Genomic DNA, 14,727 nt, shown 5'->3' on the forward strand with positions numbered 1-14,727 from the left:
GAATTTTAGGAAGAGATTTGAAGTTGAATGTGAAGTTGAATGTGTATGAAAATGGTGTAGTATTTATAGAAAAAAATTTCGAATTTAAAATAAAAAAAAAAAATATTTGGTTGCGGCCCGACCCGTCACCGTGCAACGCTGGGCCGGGACGCGGGACTTGCGGCCCGTCTCCGTGCAACCCCGTCCCGGGCCGGGACGCGGGACGCTCCCCAGGCCGGTCACGCGTCACCGGGACGGTCCTGAGCCGTGCCGCACTTCCGTGTAATGCATGGGACGGGCCGGGACTCGCAATTTGCGGCCCGGCCCCAAGCGTTACGCATGCTCTTAGGTATCTAAATGAAGCACGTAAGCTCTAGCAGCACCACCGTTAAAGTAAATCCGCACCTTTCATTCGTTGCCACGTGGCGCACCTCCTCCCTCGCTCACCTCTATATAGTTACGACCACCAAACCCAAACCCTTATTCACGCATTTCTCTTCATTCCAAAGCTGCCGCACGAAGCTTTGCCCGAGACTAAAGGAAGCTTTGCCAAACCCTAGATCTCGCTGCAGCTCTCTCCAGAATTCAACGTAAATTTTCCAGTGCTGCTTCTTTTCACGCGATTTTGCGTTTCTATATATTCGATTTCGAATTTCTTCTCTTTTGTGGTCAGAGAATTGAGTTTTGCTTTGCAGATGGTGTCTGATGCGAGTAAGAAAAAGGCGGCTCAGAAGAAGGCCGCGGCCGCCGCTAAAAGAGGCGCTAAGGCCACAGCATCTAAGGCGGCTGCGCCTGAGAACGGTAGCAGCAATGTTGATGGTCTGTCCAGCGGAGTTGGGGATCTTGTCATTTCTGATCGGACGTGTACCGGTGTTCTCTGCTCCCATCCTTTGTCCCGAGATATTCGGGTGAGCACTCGATCCCCTATTTTCTATTGACTGCGTTTTTTTCTAGGAATTTATACTTTTTCAGTTTTTAAAACAAAGGGGTTGCTGTTTGTTGATAAATTTTCTTTGCGCGACCACCATGTTTGTTTTTTATCTGGATTTGTGTAGACAAATCGTGCACTGTTTGTGCATTATTTATGTACATGTGAATTTATGTTCACATAGACCAAAAACAGAAATTTATCCATCCGTGTCTCTTATCTGCCTTTTCCCAACTAATTTTGAGGCTTGAATGAGGTTTTGAATGGTTTATCACCGTGTCGAGTAGTTATAAGGTTAGATTTAGTTATTGAACTGTGATTTTGAGACTGCATAATAGCCCCTCAAATACTGTATGAAACTTGGAAGCAGGCTGTAGCTGTCAAAATATAATCTCACCATCAGATTGCACTGTATAGTGTTATGTGTTTTTACATGGAATACTTTTGATAATGCTAGTGGCATAACAAGTAGGTGGATTATGGCAACTTGACTTCCTGACATCGAGTTTGTGACATTAGTATCATGTTGTTAATTGGCACTTAGAGTTTACAGAATACTTCATTAATTAGACTAGGCCTGAAAAGAAAATAATTAGCATCACATGATCCTCTAATAATATGGGTTCTTTGTCTTTTTTTAATGTTTTCTGGTGAAGTCTCATGTTTAGTTTATTGTTGCTAGCTTGGTGCACCTAGATGAGCGCCTTGTCTATCCAATAAGTTCAACCTTGTAAGGAATGCTCTGTATTAGGTAACTTGTGTACGAATTGTCATTTTTTAAAACCGAGCAACAATATTTCTGTCCAAAAATTTGTATAATATGTACCGTCTCTTGAACGCAATCTGATAGAGGGTTTTTTTATTGTGTCATGCAGATAGAATCTCTTTCCCTGACTTTCCATGGCCATGATCTAATAGTTGACTCTGAACTAGAACTGAACTATGGCAGGTAATCAGTGTTCCTTGGATTTATATACTTTCTTATTTGTATGATAATTTAATAATTAACTTGAACATTATGTTTGCTACCTATCTTTGCAGACGTTATGGTTTGCTTGGCTTGAATGGCTGTGGAAAGTCTACTCTTCTTACTTCAATAGGTGCCCGTGAGCTTCCAATTCCAGAGCACATGGATATTTATCACCTTTCCAGAGAAATTGAAGCTTCTGATATGTCCTCGCTTCAGGCTGTTATAAGTTGTGATGAGGAGCGATTGAAATTGGAGAAAGAAGTTGAAATTTTGTCTACCCAGGTATATTTCATTGCTAAAGAACGGTTTTTATTTTCTTTCTCATAATAATTGCATTACACCAATGTATTTTCATGTCTTATATGTTGTAGGATGATGGTGGTGGAGAAGCCCTTGAACGCATTTATGAACGGTTGGATGCATTGGATGCAGCCACTGCTGAAAAGCGAGCTGCTGAGATTTTATTTGGTCTTGGTTTTACAAAGCAAATGCAAGAGAAAAAAACACGCGACTTTTCTGGTGGCTGGAGGATGAGGATTGCTTTAGCAAGAGCTCTCTTCATGAATCCCACTATATTGTTGCTTGATGAACCAACTAATCATCTTGGTATGCTCAGTAGATAGTATGACCTTCAGAGTATTTATGTGGCCCCATAGACTCGTGACTTTTTGTTTTATGAACATATTATATCAATGTCAATGTTGCTCCTTTTTCTTGTAGTAGTTTTTAACTGATCGTGTCAATTGCTTGGTTATCTACACACTATTTTAGCTTTCTCTTATAATTTTTTTATCTTAATTTATTCACTTTTTAATGTGCACAGATTTGGAGGCATGTGTCTGGTTAGAAGAGACGTTGAAGAAGTTTGAGCGAATTCTTGTTGTGGTTTCACATTCCCAGGATTTCTTGAATGGAGTTTGCACGAACATCATACATATGCAGAGTAAGAAGATAAAGCTCTACTCTGGAAATTATGACCAGTACGTCCAAACCAGATCTGAACTCGAGGAGAACCAGATGAAACAATATAAGTGGGAACAGGAGCAGATAGCGTCAATGAAGGAATACATTGCACGGTTTGGTCATGGATCTGCTAAGCTTGCCCGTCAGGCCCAGAGTAAGGAGAAAACTTTGGCGAAGATGGAACGGGGTGGTCTTACGGAGAAGGTGGCCCGAGATAAAGTCCTTGTTTTCAATTTCACTGATGTTGGAAAGCTCCCACCACCTGTTCTTCAGTTTGTGGAAGTGAAGTTTGGCTACACACCTGATAATCTCATCTACAAGAATTTGGATTTTGGTGTGGACCTTGATTCGAGAGTGGCATTGGTTGGACCTAATGGTGCTGGTAAGAGCACACTCCTAAAGCTGATGACAGGGGATTTGGTTCCTCAAGATGGCATGGTTCGCCGCCATAACCACTTGAGGATTGCACAGTTCCATCAGCATTTGGCTGAGAAACTTGATGTGGAAATGTCAGCTCTCCAATATATGATGGGGGAGTATCCTGGGCATGAAGAAGAGAAGATGAGAGCCATAATTGGAAGGTTTGGGCTAACTGGCAAAGCACAAGTGATGCCTATGAAGAACTTGTCTGATGGGCAGAGGAGCCGCGTGATATTTGCGTGGCTGGCTTGGAGGCAGCCACACATGCTACTGCTGGATGAGCCAACTAACCATCTGGATATTGAGACAATCGACTCACTGGCGGAGGCACTTAATAACTGGGATGGTGGCTTGGTTCTTGTTAGCCACGATTTCAGACTGATAAACCAGGTTGCGAAAGAGATATGGGTGTGCGAGAATCAGGCGGTGACTCGGTGGGAGGGAGACATCATGGACTTCAAGCGGCACTTGAGGGCGAGAGCTGGTTTGTTCGACTAAGGTGAGATGGTGGCGCACGGGCTAGTTTTCCTCATCATAGCTTTGCTGCTCAGACGGGTATTCTACTGGGCGATGATGCTTGTGGTCGCGCATAAAGGAGATAGATAGATGTGAAATGGGTGCTGGCTGCTGTATTCTCTTCCTGAGGCAAATACCCTGGCGTCCAAGCGGCGGAGGTGTCTCCTCCCTCCACTAATATGTTGATGTATTGAATTGCCATTGTCGTTCTTGAATCATATAATGTTTGAATCTAGTATTTTAATAAACAATATAATGACTGGCATCTCATTTGTGTGCTTTTGGGTGTTGTACGGATATTGTTCGACTTTAGCTTCATATTATTATATTAGGATTCACGTTGTAGGATGCATATTCTTGGTTTAAATTAGGCCAATAAGTTAATACTCCATCGGTACCAACAAGTGAGGCGTTTCAATTCGGATTTTGTTTTGCAAAAATGATAGTCTCTCCGTCCCACAATAATTGTCATTTTTTTTCATTTCGGTCCATCTCACAATAATTGTTACATTTTATTTTTACCATAAAGGGTAAGTAAGTTTTATATTCCACTAACTCACTTCACTCACATTTTATTATAAGAGCATTCACAATGGGGGTGATCACCAAGGCCGATTGATCGCCCCCCTCGCCTCCGACCAGTCACCATTGTGGAGGGAGGGCCGATTCTCCCTCCTCCTCGCCTTCGCCCCCGCGCCGATCAATGGCCTCAGCCGATGGCCCCATCGGCTCTGCATGGGCCTCCATTGCGGAGGCTCGAGCTGATGGCGGAGCCGATTTTCCTTTTTTTTATTTTTTAATTATTTTTTTTATTTTCTCCTATTATAAATACCTCAATCTCCTCTCCTTCATTTCACACACCCACATCCTTCTCTATTTCACATTTTTTGTCACTAGAAATGTCTTTTATTCAAATTCGTTTCTCGTTGTATTATGTTTTCCAATATTGTAATACATCGAAGAATGAATTTATTATGTAATTTTATTTATATTATTTAGACATTTATGCTTTATTTAGTTTTTAAAATGTCGTATATTTTACATTGTCTTTAATTATTATATCAATAAAAATTAAAAGAGTGAAATAAAATAGTGATGCTGTGGAAATGCGATAGACTCTAGGATGGACTCTAAATGCAGGGAGATAGGCTCTGGGATGGTCCTGCTAACGTGACAGGAAAAAATGGAGATAGGCTCCGAGATAGGCTCCGAAGATAGGCTCTTATTGTGAATGCTCTAAAACCAATATAAAAAAGCGGGTCTCACATTCCACTAACTTTTCCAACAAACTTTTCTTTACATTTCTTAAAACTTGTGCCCACAATAAGAGTGACAATTATTGTGGGACGTAGAGAGTAATAAATAGTTAGAATTGAGAGAAAGTAAAGTAAGTAAGAGAATAACACGAGAGTAATTAAGTGAGAGTACTATTTATTTAACATGCATAAGTGAGCGTGTGTACGGGTAACTTTATCCTTAAACAAACACGTTCCCTTCAACACAAATAGAAAATACTAGTATTACTAGTAAAAGATATCCAAGAACCGCATGAAATTCGAATTTCCATTAAAAAGAAGAAAAATGGTCCCCAATAGAAACCAGAAAGTGTCTTCGTTCAAAAATACTAGGTCAAATTCCCAATATTTACCCAAACAGAAGGAAATATCAATAAAAATAATACTATTGCATGTCTGGAAGTTATTGATAAAATTAGCAGGGAATTGATATTTATAAACCCTCCTATATTAGTAGAGTATTGATAGCTATTGAGAAAACAGAAAAGGCATGTTTGATTTTCATATGCACAAGGATCAAAATTTAAAGGTAGAAAAGTAAGGATCAAAACCCCGTCATCAAAGTAAAATATCTAATGGATATTTATTAATTACTAACATTTAAAGTTGAGTTCATCAATGTATAAAGAACGTAGTTAAATTCTACTTGAGATCATTAAGACTTAAACGTCAGGCATGAATCTCATCATTGTGTTAAAATACGGGATGAAAGTATATATGAAAAAATGGGTGAGCATCGCACATAATTAAAGTTTGACAATTTCACGAAAGGTCACACTATAAAATGGATTATTAAATGCAGACTCTAATATGGAACAAAATACTATTGTAGTTGAAAAGTGTCGAATTTCATCAGTCTCTTGTGTGGTCTAGAACTCAGGAACCTCATGTTACACTTTGCTTAATTATATGTTGGCAAATGCGTGTATATATCCACTATCCACTAATATATTAATCACAATTAGAATTCCATAATTAGAGTGGAGTGTAACTACTTTTGATTAGCTATTCCTATATCAAGGCCAAGTAACTACTCCATTTACAAATTCATTTGAATTGTTTTTTTATATACTTTGTAGTACTGTATTACATTTTTTGCTTTCAATCTCAAACCATTTTTTTGTGTATTTTTCTTCGTTCTATATTAATTTCAATTCCTTATAAACCTCTAATTTCTAACAAATAATCTTTATTGCATCAATTTAATAAGAGCTAAAGGTAATAGTGGTCAATTTAAATAAAACTAACAATATAAAAAAGAAATAAAAATAGTGGCAGGGTCTTAATCTCCCCTCTACCACCCATGGCCCTCAGGCCTCCAAAGAGGCTCATGATTCTGATAGAACCTTGTTCTATCGGGATTGAGCACGCACGTTTGAAACGAGAATAAAAGAAAGATAAACCCTAGTTGAGGTGCTAGGGGGCGATTTCCGCCAGAACCGGAATGAGAATAAGTTTTAACTTTATTTCTCAATGAATCAAAATATTAGAGAATTCTATAATTTATAGAATTCTAAACCCTAAACATATCTTGCTAATCAAGAAAGATAATAAAAGATTACAAAAGATATGGAATATAACTAACTAAAATAAGAGATACTAAATCAAATAAAATAAAAGATATTGGAGATAATCTTCGGCGAGATTCAGTAAATCGAGGACCCTATCAACTCTCCCGCCGTTGAAAACCACCTTGCCCTCAAGGTGGGTGATGAAATAAGAGCATGAGTGTCTCGTCCAAGGTGAAAGTACTCTCAAAATCTCCAGGGTCAAAAATACGAACTCCTTTCATCGCACAAAAGTAGGACACTAATTCTCTTCCATCATAGCTATCATTGTACCCAATAAGGATCTCCTTCCAACCGAATTCCTTGACAATTGGTGCATCGACGAAGCAACCTGCCAAAATAATTTTTGAGGCCAACCTCGGGCACATCATTTCCCTCTCACACATTGCATCAACAGTGAACTGCGATACAATTCCATAGCCTGTGTACGGGCCAACCATGCCAGTCTTCCATTGCGACGCAAATGAAATAACATTCGTTGCTAGTTTGGGATCAAGAACTGGTACAGTCTCCCTTCCCTCTGAAATTGTGAGTTCGAAATCAAGTATTAATTCATCATCTTCCACAGTAGCAGGAGATTCCTTAGAAACAATAGTAGCCACTAGTCCATCATCCACGACCACCTCTAAAGAATTCTCTCGGCACTCCAAGTTCTCAACCGGGATGACATCGCGAGGAAGCGAATTGCACATCGGAAGCATGCGTGCAACCTGTAATCTGTCATCTAGATAATAGGTACCATCAGACATCAATTCTCCAGTCTCTGCGGGTGTGAAGGGGTTAATATCGCCGGAAACCCATCGAATATGTCGATTCGCATTCTGAAAGTCATCGTCCTCGCGGGAATCAACATCATTTAATTCCCTCATAGCGACGGTCTCAGCTGGCTGATCAGACTCAGATGAGGTGTTGAAGACACTACCTCCACCTTCGACAACAATATTTCCAGAATCAAATATAGGATTGACGACTATATCTCCCGCTTTACATGCCTCCTTGTTATTTGCTTCTAAACTCTCATCCTCGTTTAATTCCGGAGCAAAGCGGTCATGAACGGCCAATAAGAAATCCTCCCAACTCTTACCTTTGTTAATAACCTCCCAATATTCCCTCCAATCTGATGCCGGATGATCGAATAAATATTGTGTAAGATAAAGACGATCATCTAGCGGTGTGTAGTGGTGGTTATAGTACCTTTGAATCTTACCGATCCAATCCAGGGCATGCTCTCCGTCAAAACGTGGTGGTTCGAGGCGGAGGCGTGGTAGGGCTTCGGGCTTGATACCCAGCGGTGTGGTTGTGACCGATGGTGGAAGAGACCAACCCCGCTGAGGTCCCGTGACCGGCTGCTGGTCCGGTGGCCGAGTATTCCACGGCTGATGTGTAGGTGAGCGCTCGACAAGGCTTTTCGGAGGCTCCTCGGTCAGTGTATGATGTCTGAAATTGGCTAGAAATTCGCCGTGAGCAGCGACTTCACGGCGTAAGTCCATGAGCATCTCGCAGATAGCGTGTTGTTCTAGAAAAACCATGGAAATATGACTATATGAGTATTGTTTTGTGAGTGTGGAGTGTGAGGAGAAATCTAGCGTGTGGTTGGAAAAGAAATAGAGAATTTGATGTGATGGAGGAAGAGTAAACAATGGAAGCACCAATTGATAGAACCTTGTTCTATCGGGATTGAGCACGCACGTTTGAAACGAGAATAAAAGAAAGATAAACCCTAGTTGAGGTGCTAGGGGGCGATTTCCGCCAGAACCGGAATGAGAATAAGTTTTAACTTTATTTCTCAATGAATCAAAATATTAGAGAATTCTATAATTTATAGAATTCTAAACCCTAAACATATCTTGCTAATCAAGAAAGATAATAAAAGATTACAAAAGATATGAATATAACTAACTAAAATAAGAGATACTAAATCAAATAAAATAAAAGATATTGGAGATAATCTTCGGCGAGATTCAGTAAATCGAGGACCCTATCAGATTCACTTCACACATGAGGTGGAAACGTGGAAAGCTTTAGGTAAGCTTTTGTTGCAAGAGATTGCATTCATAGAATCCTACATCATTTAAATTAACTAGTCTATATTGGCATATTGTATAGTTGAATTCTCTGTCTGCGTACCTTACATATTTTTTCATACCATCTATAATTTCAATGATCATCTCGCACAATTATTTTACGAAAATTTATAAAAAAAAATCATACTAAAATTTAGTTAATTTTCAGTTGATCACCCAACTTTCAACAATAGCCAATCATATAGGAGTAACAATTTTATCTATTGTCACATAATTTGGCATCCTATGCGTCTTTATTTTCTATATGTACTCCGTATTTAGACAAAGTAAAAGAAAATTGCTAAAGACATCATCAAAAAATGAAGACATGATGGATGCACAATTTTTTGGCCATGTGACAATTGAAAAAGAGTGAGTTATAATATACTCCTAATCAGTTATTTTTAGAGTTGTATTAATCAGAAATTGAACATACATGAAGCTTTTGTGTGCAATTTGCCCAATTTTTAATGCAGCGAAAGAGGGGTTCTAATTATTTGTCGTGTAAATGCATAAGTGGTATAAATATTAGGGTTTTTATATGAGTAAGAAAAGTTTCAATTTTTAGAGAATAAAAAAGAGATTCCATCTTTACCTCGTCAAAAAAAAAGGCAACAAAATGTGACTACATTCAGCGATGGCTGGTTTTATCTGGGATTGTTGGTGCTTTTACTACAACGTGAAACGCAACGAGAAAACAAGGCCCTTCTAACACGAAACTGCAGCAAAACAAAAACAAGAAGGCGATAACCAACCGCCATCAGAAACATAATCACCAAATTCTTCCACTTGGAGTCGCTGTCAACCGATACATCGTATACGTTTTGGAGGGCCTGATAACCTGATAACGACCTCACCTGCCCCACCGCGAACGACGTCCCACTGTACTCGTTCTCCAAGAGCCCCTGCACCACAATACAAGCTCATTCATCCTATCCGAACCAATATGGGGAAGAGTTTCTTCTAATTAAAGAGAGCATTGTACGAGTGTTGCACTGCTTAGTGTTTTCGGATCAAGAAAAACGGATCTCAACATTACCTGGATAGAATAAGTGTGGAAAGCGATGTATGATGTAGGATACATCCATACTGCCCGTGGCAACGCACTTCGAATCCTAAAGAGTCCCGCTGCAAGCATCATTACCATCTGAAAGATGATCATTGGCGTTACTTAGACGGAAATGAAAAATGTGCTGTTAGACGAGCTCAATCGCGTAGCTGGATGCACCAACTTACATGCATATTCACCAATATTATGATGCTCCTTAAAGTGTTTCGGCAGATAGTAGCAACGAGTAGCACCAGTCCATCGTTAACTAGAAGGCACATGAAGAAGTTGAGGACAAAGTACACCAACAAGCTGAAATCGTCCCTCAGCCCGACTAGGAAATAGAAGACCAAACTCGATGAGATGGAGAGGAGAAACAAGAACGGGATACTTGAAAGTAATTGTCCGACTAGAAAAACTGATGTCCCAGAGTGCTGGTTTGCCTCTTCACAGATGAAGATCTGTGTGATGTAGTTATTACATTAAGGAGGTGTTTATTTGGATGATAGATTAGACAGAGAAAAGTAATGCAGGCTCGTAATCTACCATAGGAAAGTAAGGAATCTTCAATTACCTTGATGTCTTTGAGCTGTGCGGGGACACCAGCTATGCTCAGAAGCGATGTAAAAGATACGAATAAAAATATAGCTCCAACTCTCGTCTGCAATTAGAAAGAAGCATTAAAGAGAGAAGGCATAAGTTAATAAGTAGAACATCGTATCACACCTATTTCAATTAGGATTGCACAACTTGAACTGTTTGTTGGAATAGACAACTTACCCCGACTGAAGATAGCGAGTGCCCCAAACCAGAGAATACCGTACCAATACATAGTGCCAGAAATATGTATATAACTAAACGAAGCCAATAGTATTTCCATTCCCTAGACATGATCAACAAAGATCTCCAAGTCAGTATTGCAATTTTGGTGGCGCAGCTTGCCCTGCCTTTGCTTCTGAGACACGGACCCTCCTGCAGATGTAGCAAAACATTAATTAGGAATGTAACTGAAGCTAAGATCACATTAGCTATTTGCTCCGTGAGATCACAGATCGCTAGACAAACAGCAACTATCTCAAGAATTACATGTAAACTTCGTCTACGTACAATTTTGCTTGCATGATCTGCCCATCTACAAACAATATCTAAAATAATTACATGAATATATAAAGTAATTTTCTTTTCAATAATGAAGAGGCAAAGAATCCAACTCCATGCTTAAAAATGGAAAACCCTATAAAACAACTTAAAAGGATACAAATAATAATGTGAATCCTTATAAAGCAAGAGTGTTCGTCCGGATATTTCTCCACCTTGTCAGTGAGCTTCAAAATCATAGTCTCGACAGCAGCAGCATCTGCAGATGATTTATATGTTGCTTCAAGAGTGCGTATCGCCACAGCAGTGTCCATATTAACTGATGAAAGCTCCCCATGGTCGTCCTGTTATAACATCGGGCTTCATTATAAATACACCACATCGAACATGCTAGTCTGAAACGACTCCCATGAATGATCTTTAAATCAACTTTATATAATGGCAGGCATAAGAAGACACCGATATTTAACAATATAGTGTAATGGATGAACAAGAAAATTTCATGAGAGATTTTATCCAGCTGTTAGATCATTCGTGCAGTGGAAGGCATGAGAGGAATACCTGCCAGTTTTTGCACATGGCAATAATCCTATCAAAATCTGTATGTATGGCTCTGAGAAAGTGATCGGAAGGACTTTGCATGATTGGGCAAGGGAATCCAGCATTCGAGAAATGCTACAGAAACAAGAAAATGAGTAATTATATCTTAATCCAATGCTAAAATGGAATGTTAATAAAAAAAACCTAATACCGCAAAAAGAAAGCCAGCAATATATTAACTTTACCAAATCTGACACTACTTATAAGGTAACATCCTTGTTTATGGGCAAGGTATCCAATTCTATTTTATCAAGAATATGTAAAAACACCGCAATAAGTTCTACTAAACTTATATTCAGGTTTGTTACCTGCAAACAAGCAAGGGTTTCCCCGAAGAACAATGTGTTTCCATTAGAGAGAAGACAAATTCTATCGAAAAGGCCAAACACTTCTGTACTGCTCTGGTAAATGGTGAATATTAGAGTGCATCCCGTGCTTGCAAGCTTCTTCAAGGTAACCATCATTAAAAGTGCCGATACACTGGACGTGCCAATGAATTTGTCAGTAGTTGAAAGACGAGTAGGATCTTTCAGTCAAACAAAGACAGAGATGTAGCAAATAAGCATGAGCAATATAGCATAGCTCTGACTGTGACACACATCACCACTGCAAGGATAATTCACTAGATTTGGGATAAAAATTGAAATGAACCTGTCAAGGTGATACAGAGGCTCATCAATAAATAAGATATGTGGTCTCATCACGAGCTCCCGGGCAATTGTAACTCGTCTTCTCTCACCACTGCGAAGACCCTTCATATAACAGTGCCCCCCTATGAGCTTATTTGCATAATCCCCCAATGACATGGCATGAATGGCATCCTCCACCGCACTCCTCTTCTTATAAAGTAAGCCCGGAAGCTGAAGCAATGCTGAGTAGTAAAGGTACTCTCGCACAGTTAATGATCCAATAAGAGCGCTTTCTCTTTCAACAAATCCCTAATGCAAAGCAACAAAATTCTAAATCAACCTTCAATACCATGAAAGTAAAATAGGACCAACATGGCATGTATAATGGTTCCATCTTGGCAATTACTTTGACTTTTGCAACCAAGTGAGTTGCGTACATTATTAATATCAAAACATTAATCTTTTTCAATATTCAGTTATACAATTATTTGTTTCCAGACAATAAGATGATCGTGAACAATGAGTTACCCTATATAAGATGAAATAGGTCCCAAGAAACCATATCATGAGAATTATGGTTTAAAAAAAACTCACATATGCTCCATATGGCAAGCGCGATTTGACACCATTAATAAATATCTCGCCATAAGTTCTAGCAGAATCAGGCAGTCTCCCTGAATTACAGGAAAAAGAGGAAAATCACATTTATTCAATAATACAACTAGTTCTTAAGGATAAACAAATGAAATGGCATTAAAGACACAAACCTGCAAGAGCCCTTAAGAGCGTTGACTTGCCCGATTTGGCAGGACCCATGATTACTGTCATTGTCCCCGGGAATGCATATCCGCTTGAACTCTTAATGACCTTATCAGAGTACTTTCTCTTACCCTTTATAGTGACTGTCAAATCCTTCCATGCAATTGAGGCCCCTGCAGTCTTTCGTGCAACATTAGCCCCCTCGGGCAAAGGGGGTGATGGAAGCGAGCCACTATTGATCTTCGAAAGGGAAGGGGAGCCGGGAGTAGTAGCAGCATTAATTGAGTCAGCTCCCCCTTCGTCCACCTTCACTTCAATATCCGTATCTTCCCAGTCAGGTGAGTCCTCAAATGAAATAGGTTGTCTAAATGCACCCGGTTTTCTTAAGTAGAAGAAATTGCTTGAAGGCACCCTACTTGCTGGGCTACTAGCTTCAGATGATGAGGACCTATAGTGATCTGATTGGGATTGTATTTCTTCCATCTTTTCAAATCCTAAGGTGCTTCTAAAGTTCTTCGTTTGTCATATACAAGCCTAACAAACTAAACACTTGCCATTAAACTTTCAAGAATTAATCTCTCCAGGAAACTAATCTTCAGCCTTTCATCCCAACCTCGAGTAACATCAGCTAGCTGAATCAGCCTCACAAAGCAATCAGAGCCAATAATTGCATATGATGAAACACTGTTTCAAGCAGCCATTTATATATCATTAATAAAATCAAACTTGAGAACTATAGCATACAAAGCTTTATATATAATATACAGTTTGATTGAAGGATTTCATGCTCCCTTTGCTTGCCACAAAGTCCAGCTGAAATTTCCAAGACCTTTAAACATTTTTTTAATATTGTGAGCACAAGAATTCAAGAGCTTCTCATAAACTTCTTAGCAGAATAATTAAAATGTATAATCCTATCCTCATAAAGCTCAAATCTTTTCCTAATGAAATTAACCAAGTTGTCACTTTAAACAAGTATCAGAACTTGGCACCCAATAACACAACGGTTCCCAAAAAAATCACAAATGTGATGCGAGAAAAAAAGATAAAGCCCACAAAAATAACAAGCAGCAGCGTTTCTGGGATACCTCAAATGCTCTTATCGAGAAGACACCTTGCAATTGCAGCAATATTTGTAGAGGGAGAGAGATCAGAAATGAGGTGAAGCGAGAAAATGCACAACGGTTGGATCTGGGTTCTGGATTTTTGCATATAATATAAGTGAGAACTCCAGTGAGGAAATTATAATGGAGCCAAAATAAAAAGAAAGAGAAAAGAAGTCTAGCAAAGAGAGATGATGAATAAAGGTAATAACAGTTCACCGCTTATAAAAAGCATTGAAATTTTAAATATTTATAGAAGAATATTTTAAGTGCTTATCTTCATTATTTTTAATATTTTCTATATAAATATATTTAAAACTTAAATACTTACTATATTATTTATATTTATTATTTTTTCTAAGCTGTATATCATAATTAAGATTTATAATAAAAAGCCGAACTTCCACCGGTAATTGCGAGTTGTCGGATCACCAACGTGCATTTTGCAATGTCGAGAGGCCTTGGTGACCACACTTGACCATCCTCTATTGGAATTACTCTTTTCTCATTGCCGCCGTGTTGGCAACGACAAATATTCTAAGTCCCAATCGCGAATTTTAGGGTAAAATAATTCACCATCAAGCATCTATTTGCTTCTTTTCTATCATGATGTACGTATTGGTTAAGTAGACGTTCATTTGTCCCAAGTCTCCATATTACGTGTTGTTGTTGTACCCGCATTGCGTGCCATCCTCAAAAATACTGTTGTAATCAATATTTGGAAACTCGTCATCACCAAATACCAAATGGATCTACAAAAAGCGGAAAATATTGCTAGAGAAAATTTG

At 39.0% G+C, this 14,727-nt stretch overlaps 2 protein-coding genes across 2 annotated transcripts; one reads left to right on the forward strand and one right to left on the reverse strand.

The window, feature by feature from the left end:
• The first annotated feature begins 412 nt into the window (after positions 1-412).
• LOC121742055 (ABC transporter F family member 1-like) lies at positions 413-4,128 on the forward strand. Its single transcript, XM_042135083.1, has 6 exons — positions 413-569; positions 675-887; positions 1,783-1,856; positions 1,949-2,159; positions 2,249-2,483; positions 2,701-4,128. Exons 2-6 carry the CDS (start codon positions 675-677, stop codon positions 3,756-3,758), a joined length of 1,791 nt encoding a protein of 596 aa, XP_041991017.1. The 5' UTR covers positions 413-569; the 3' UTR covers positions 3,759-4,128.
• Positions 4,129-9,263: 5,135 nt separating this feature from the next.
• LOC121742340 (ABC transporter G family member 3-like) lies at positions 9,264-14,132 on the reverse strand. Its single transcript, XM_042135453.1, has 12 exons — positions 13,925-14,132; positions 12,845-13,520; positions 12,672-12,751; positions 12,100-12,386; positions 11,757-11,928; positions 11,410-11,523; positions 11,064-11,192; positions 10,531-10,722; positions 10,325-10,411; positions 9,939-10,211; positions 9,742-9,849; positions 9,264-9,607 (listed from the first exon to the last, which is right to left on the reverse strand). The coding sequence occupies exons 2-12, from the start codon at positions 13,317-13,319 to the stop codon at positions 9,350-9,352; spliced, it is 2,175 nt and encodes a 724-aa protein (XP_041991387.1). The 5' UTR covers positions 13,320-13,520; positions 13,925-14,132; the 3' UTR covers positions 9,264-9,349.
• Positions 14,133-14,727: the final 595 nt, after the last annotated feature.

This window comes from Salvia splendens, chromosome 7, assembly GCF_004379255.2.
Source record: "Salvia splendens isolate huo1 chromosome 7, SspV2, whole genome shotgun sequence".
Classification (NCBI taxonomy): Eukaryota; Viridiplantae; Streptophyta; class Magnoliopsida; order Lamiales; family Lamiaceae; genus Salvia; species Salvia splendens.

Coding starts and splice junctions, on each gene's coding strand:
- LOC121742055 (XM_042135083.1), top strand. CDS start 675: ATGGTGTCTGATGCGAGTAAGAAAAAGGCGGCTCAGAAGAAGGCCGCG. Junction 888..1,782: donor CTTTGTCCCGAGATATTCGG/GTGAGCACTCGA, acceptor TGTGTCATGCAG/ATAGAATCTCTTTCCCTGAC. Junction 1,857..1,948: donor CTAGAACTGAACTATGGCAG/GTAATCAGTGTT, acceptor CTATCTTTGCAG/ACGTTATGGTTTGCTTGGCT.
- LOC121742340 (XM_042135453.1), bottom strand. CDS start 13,319: ATGGAAGAAATACAATCCCAATCAGATCACTATAGGTCCTCATCATCT. Junction 10,412..10,530: donor ACTCGCTATCTTCAGTCGGG/GTAAGTTGTCTA, acceptor TTCTAATTGCAG/ACGAGAGTTGGAGCTATATT. Junction 9,608..9,741: donor TCCACACTTATTCTATCCAG/GTAATGTTGAGA, acceptor ATTGTGGTGCAG/GGGCTCTTGGAGAACGAGTA.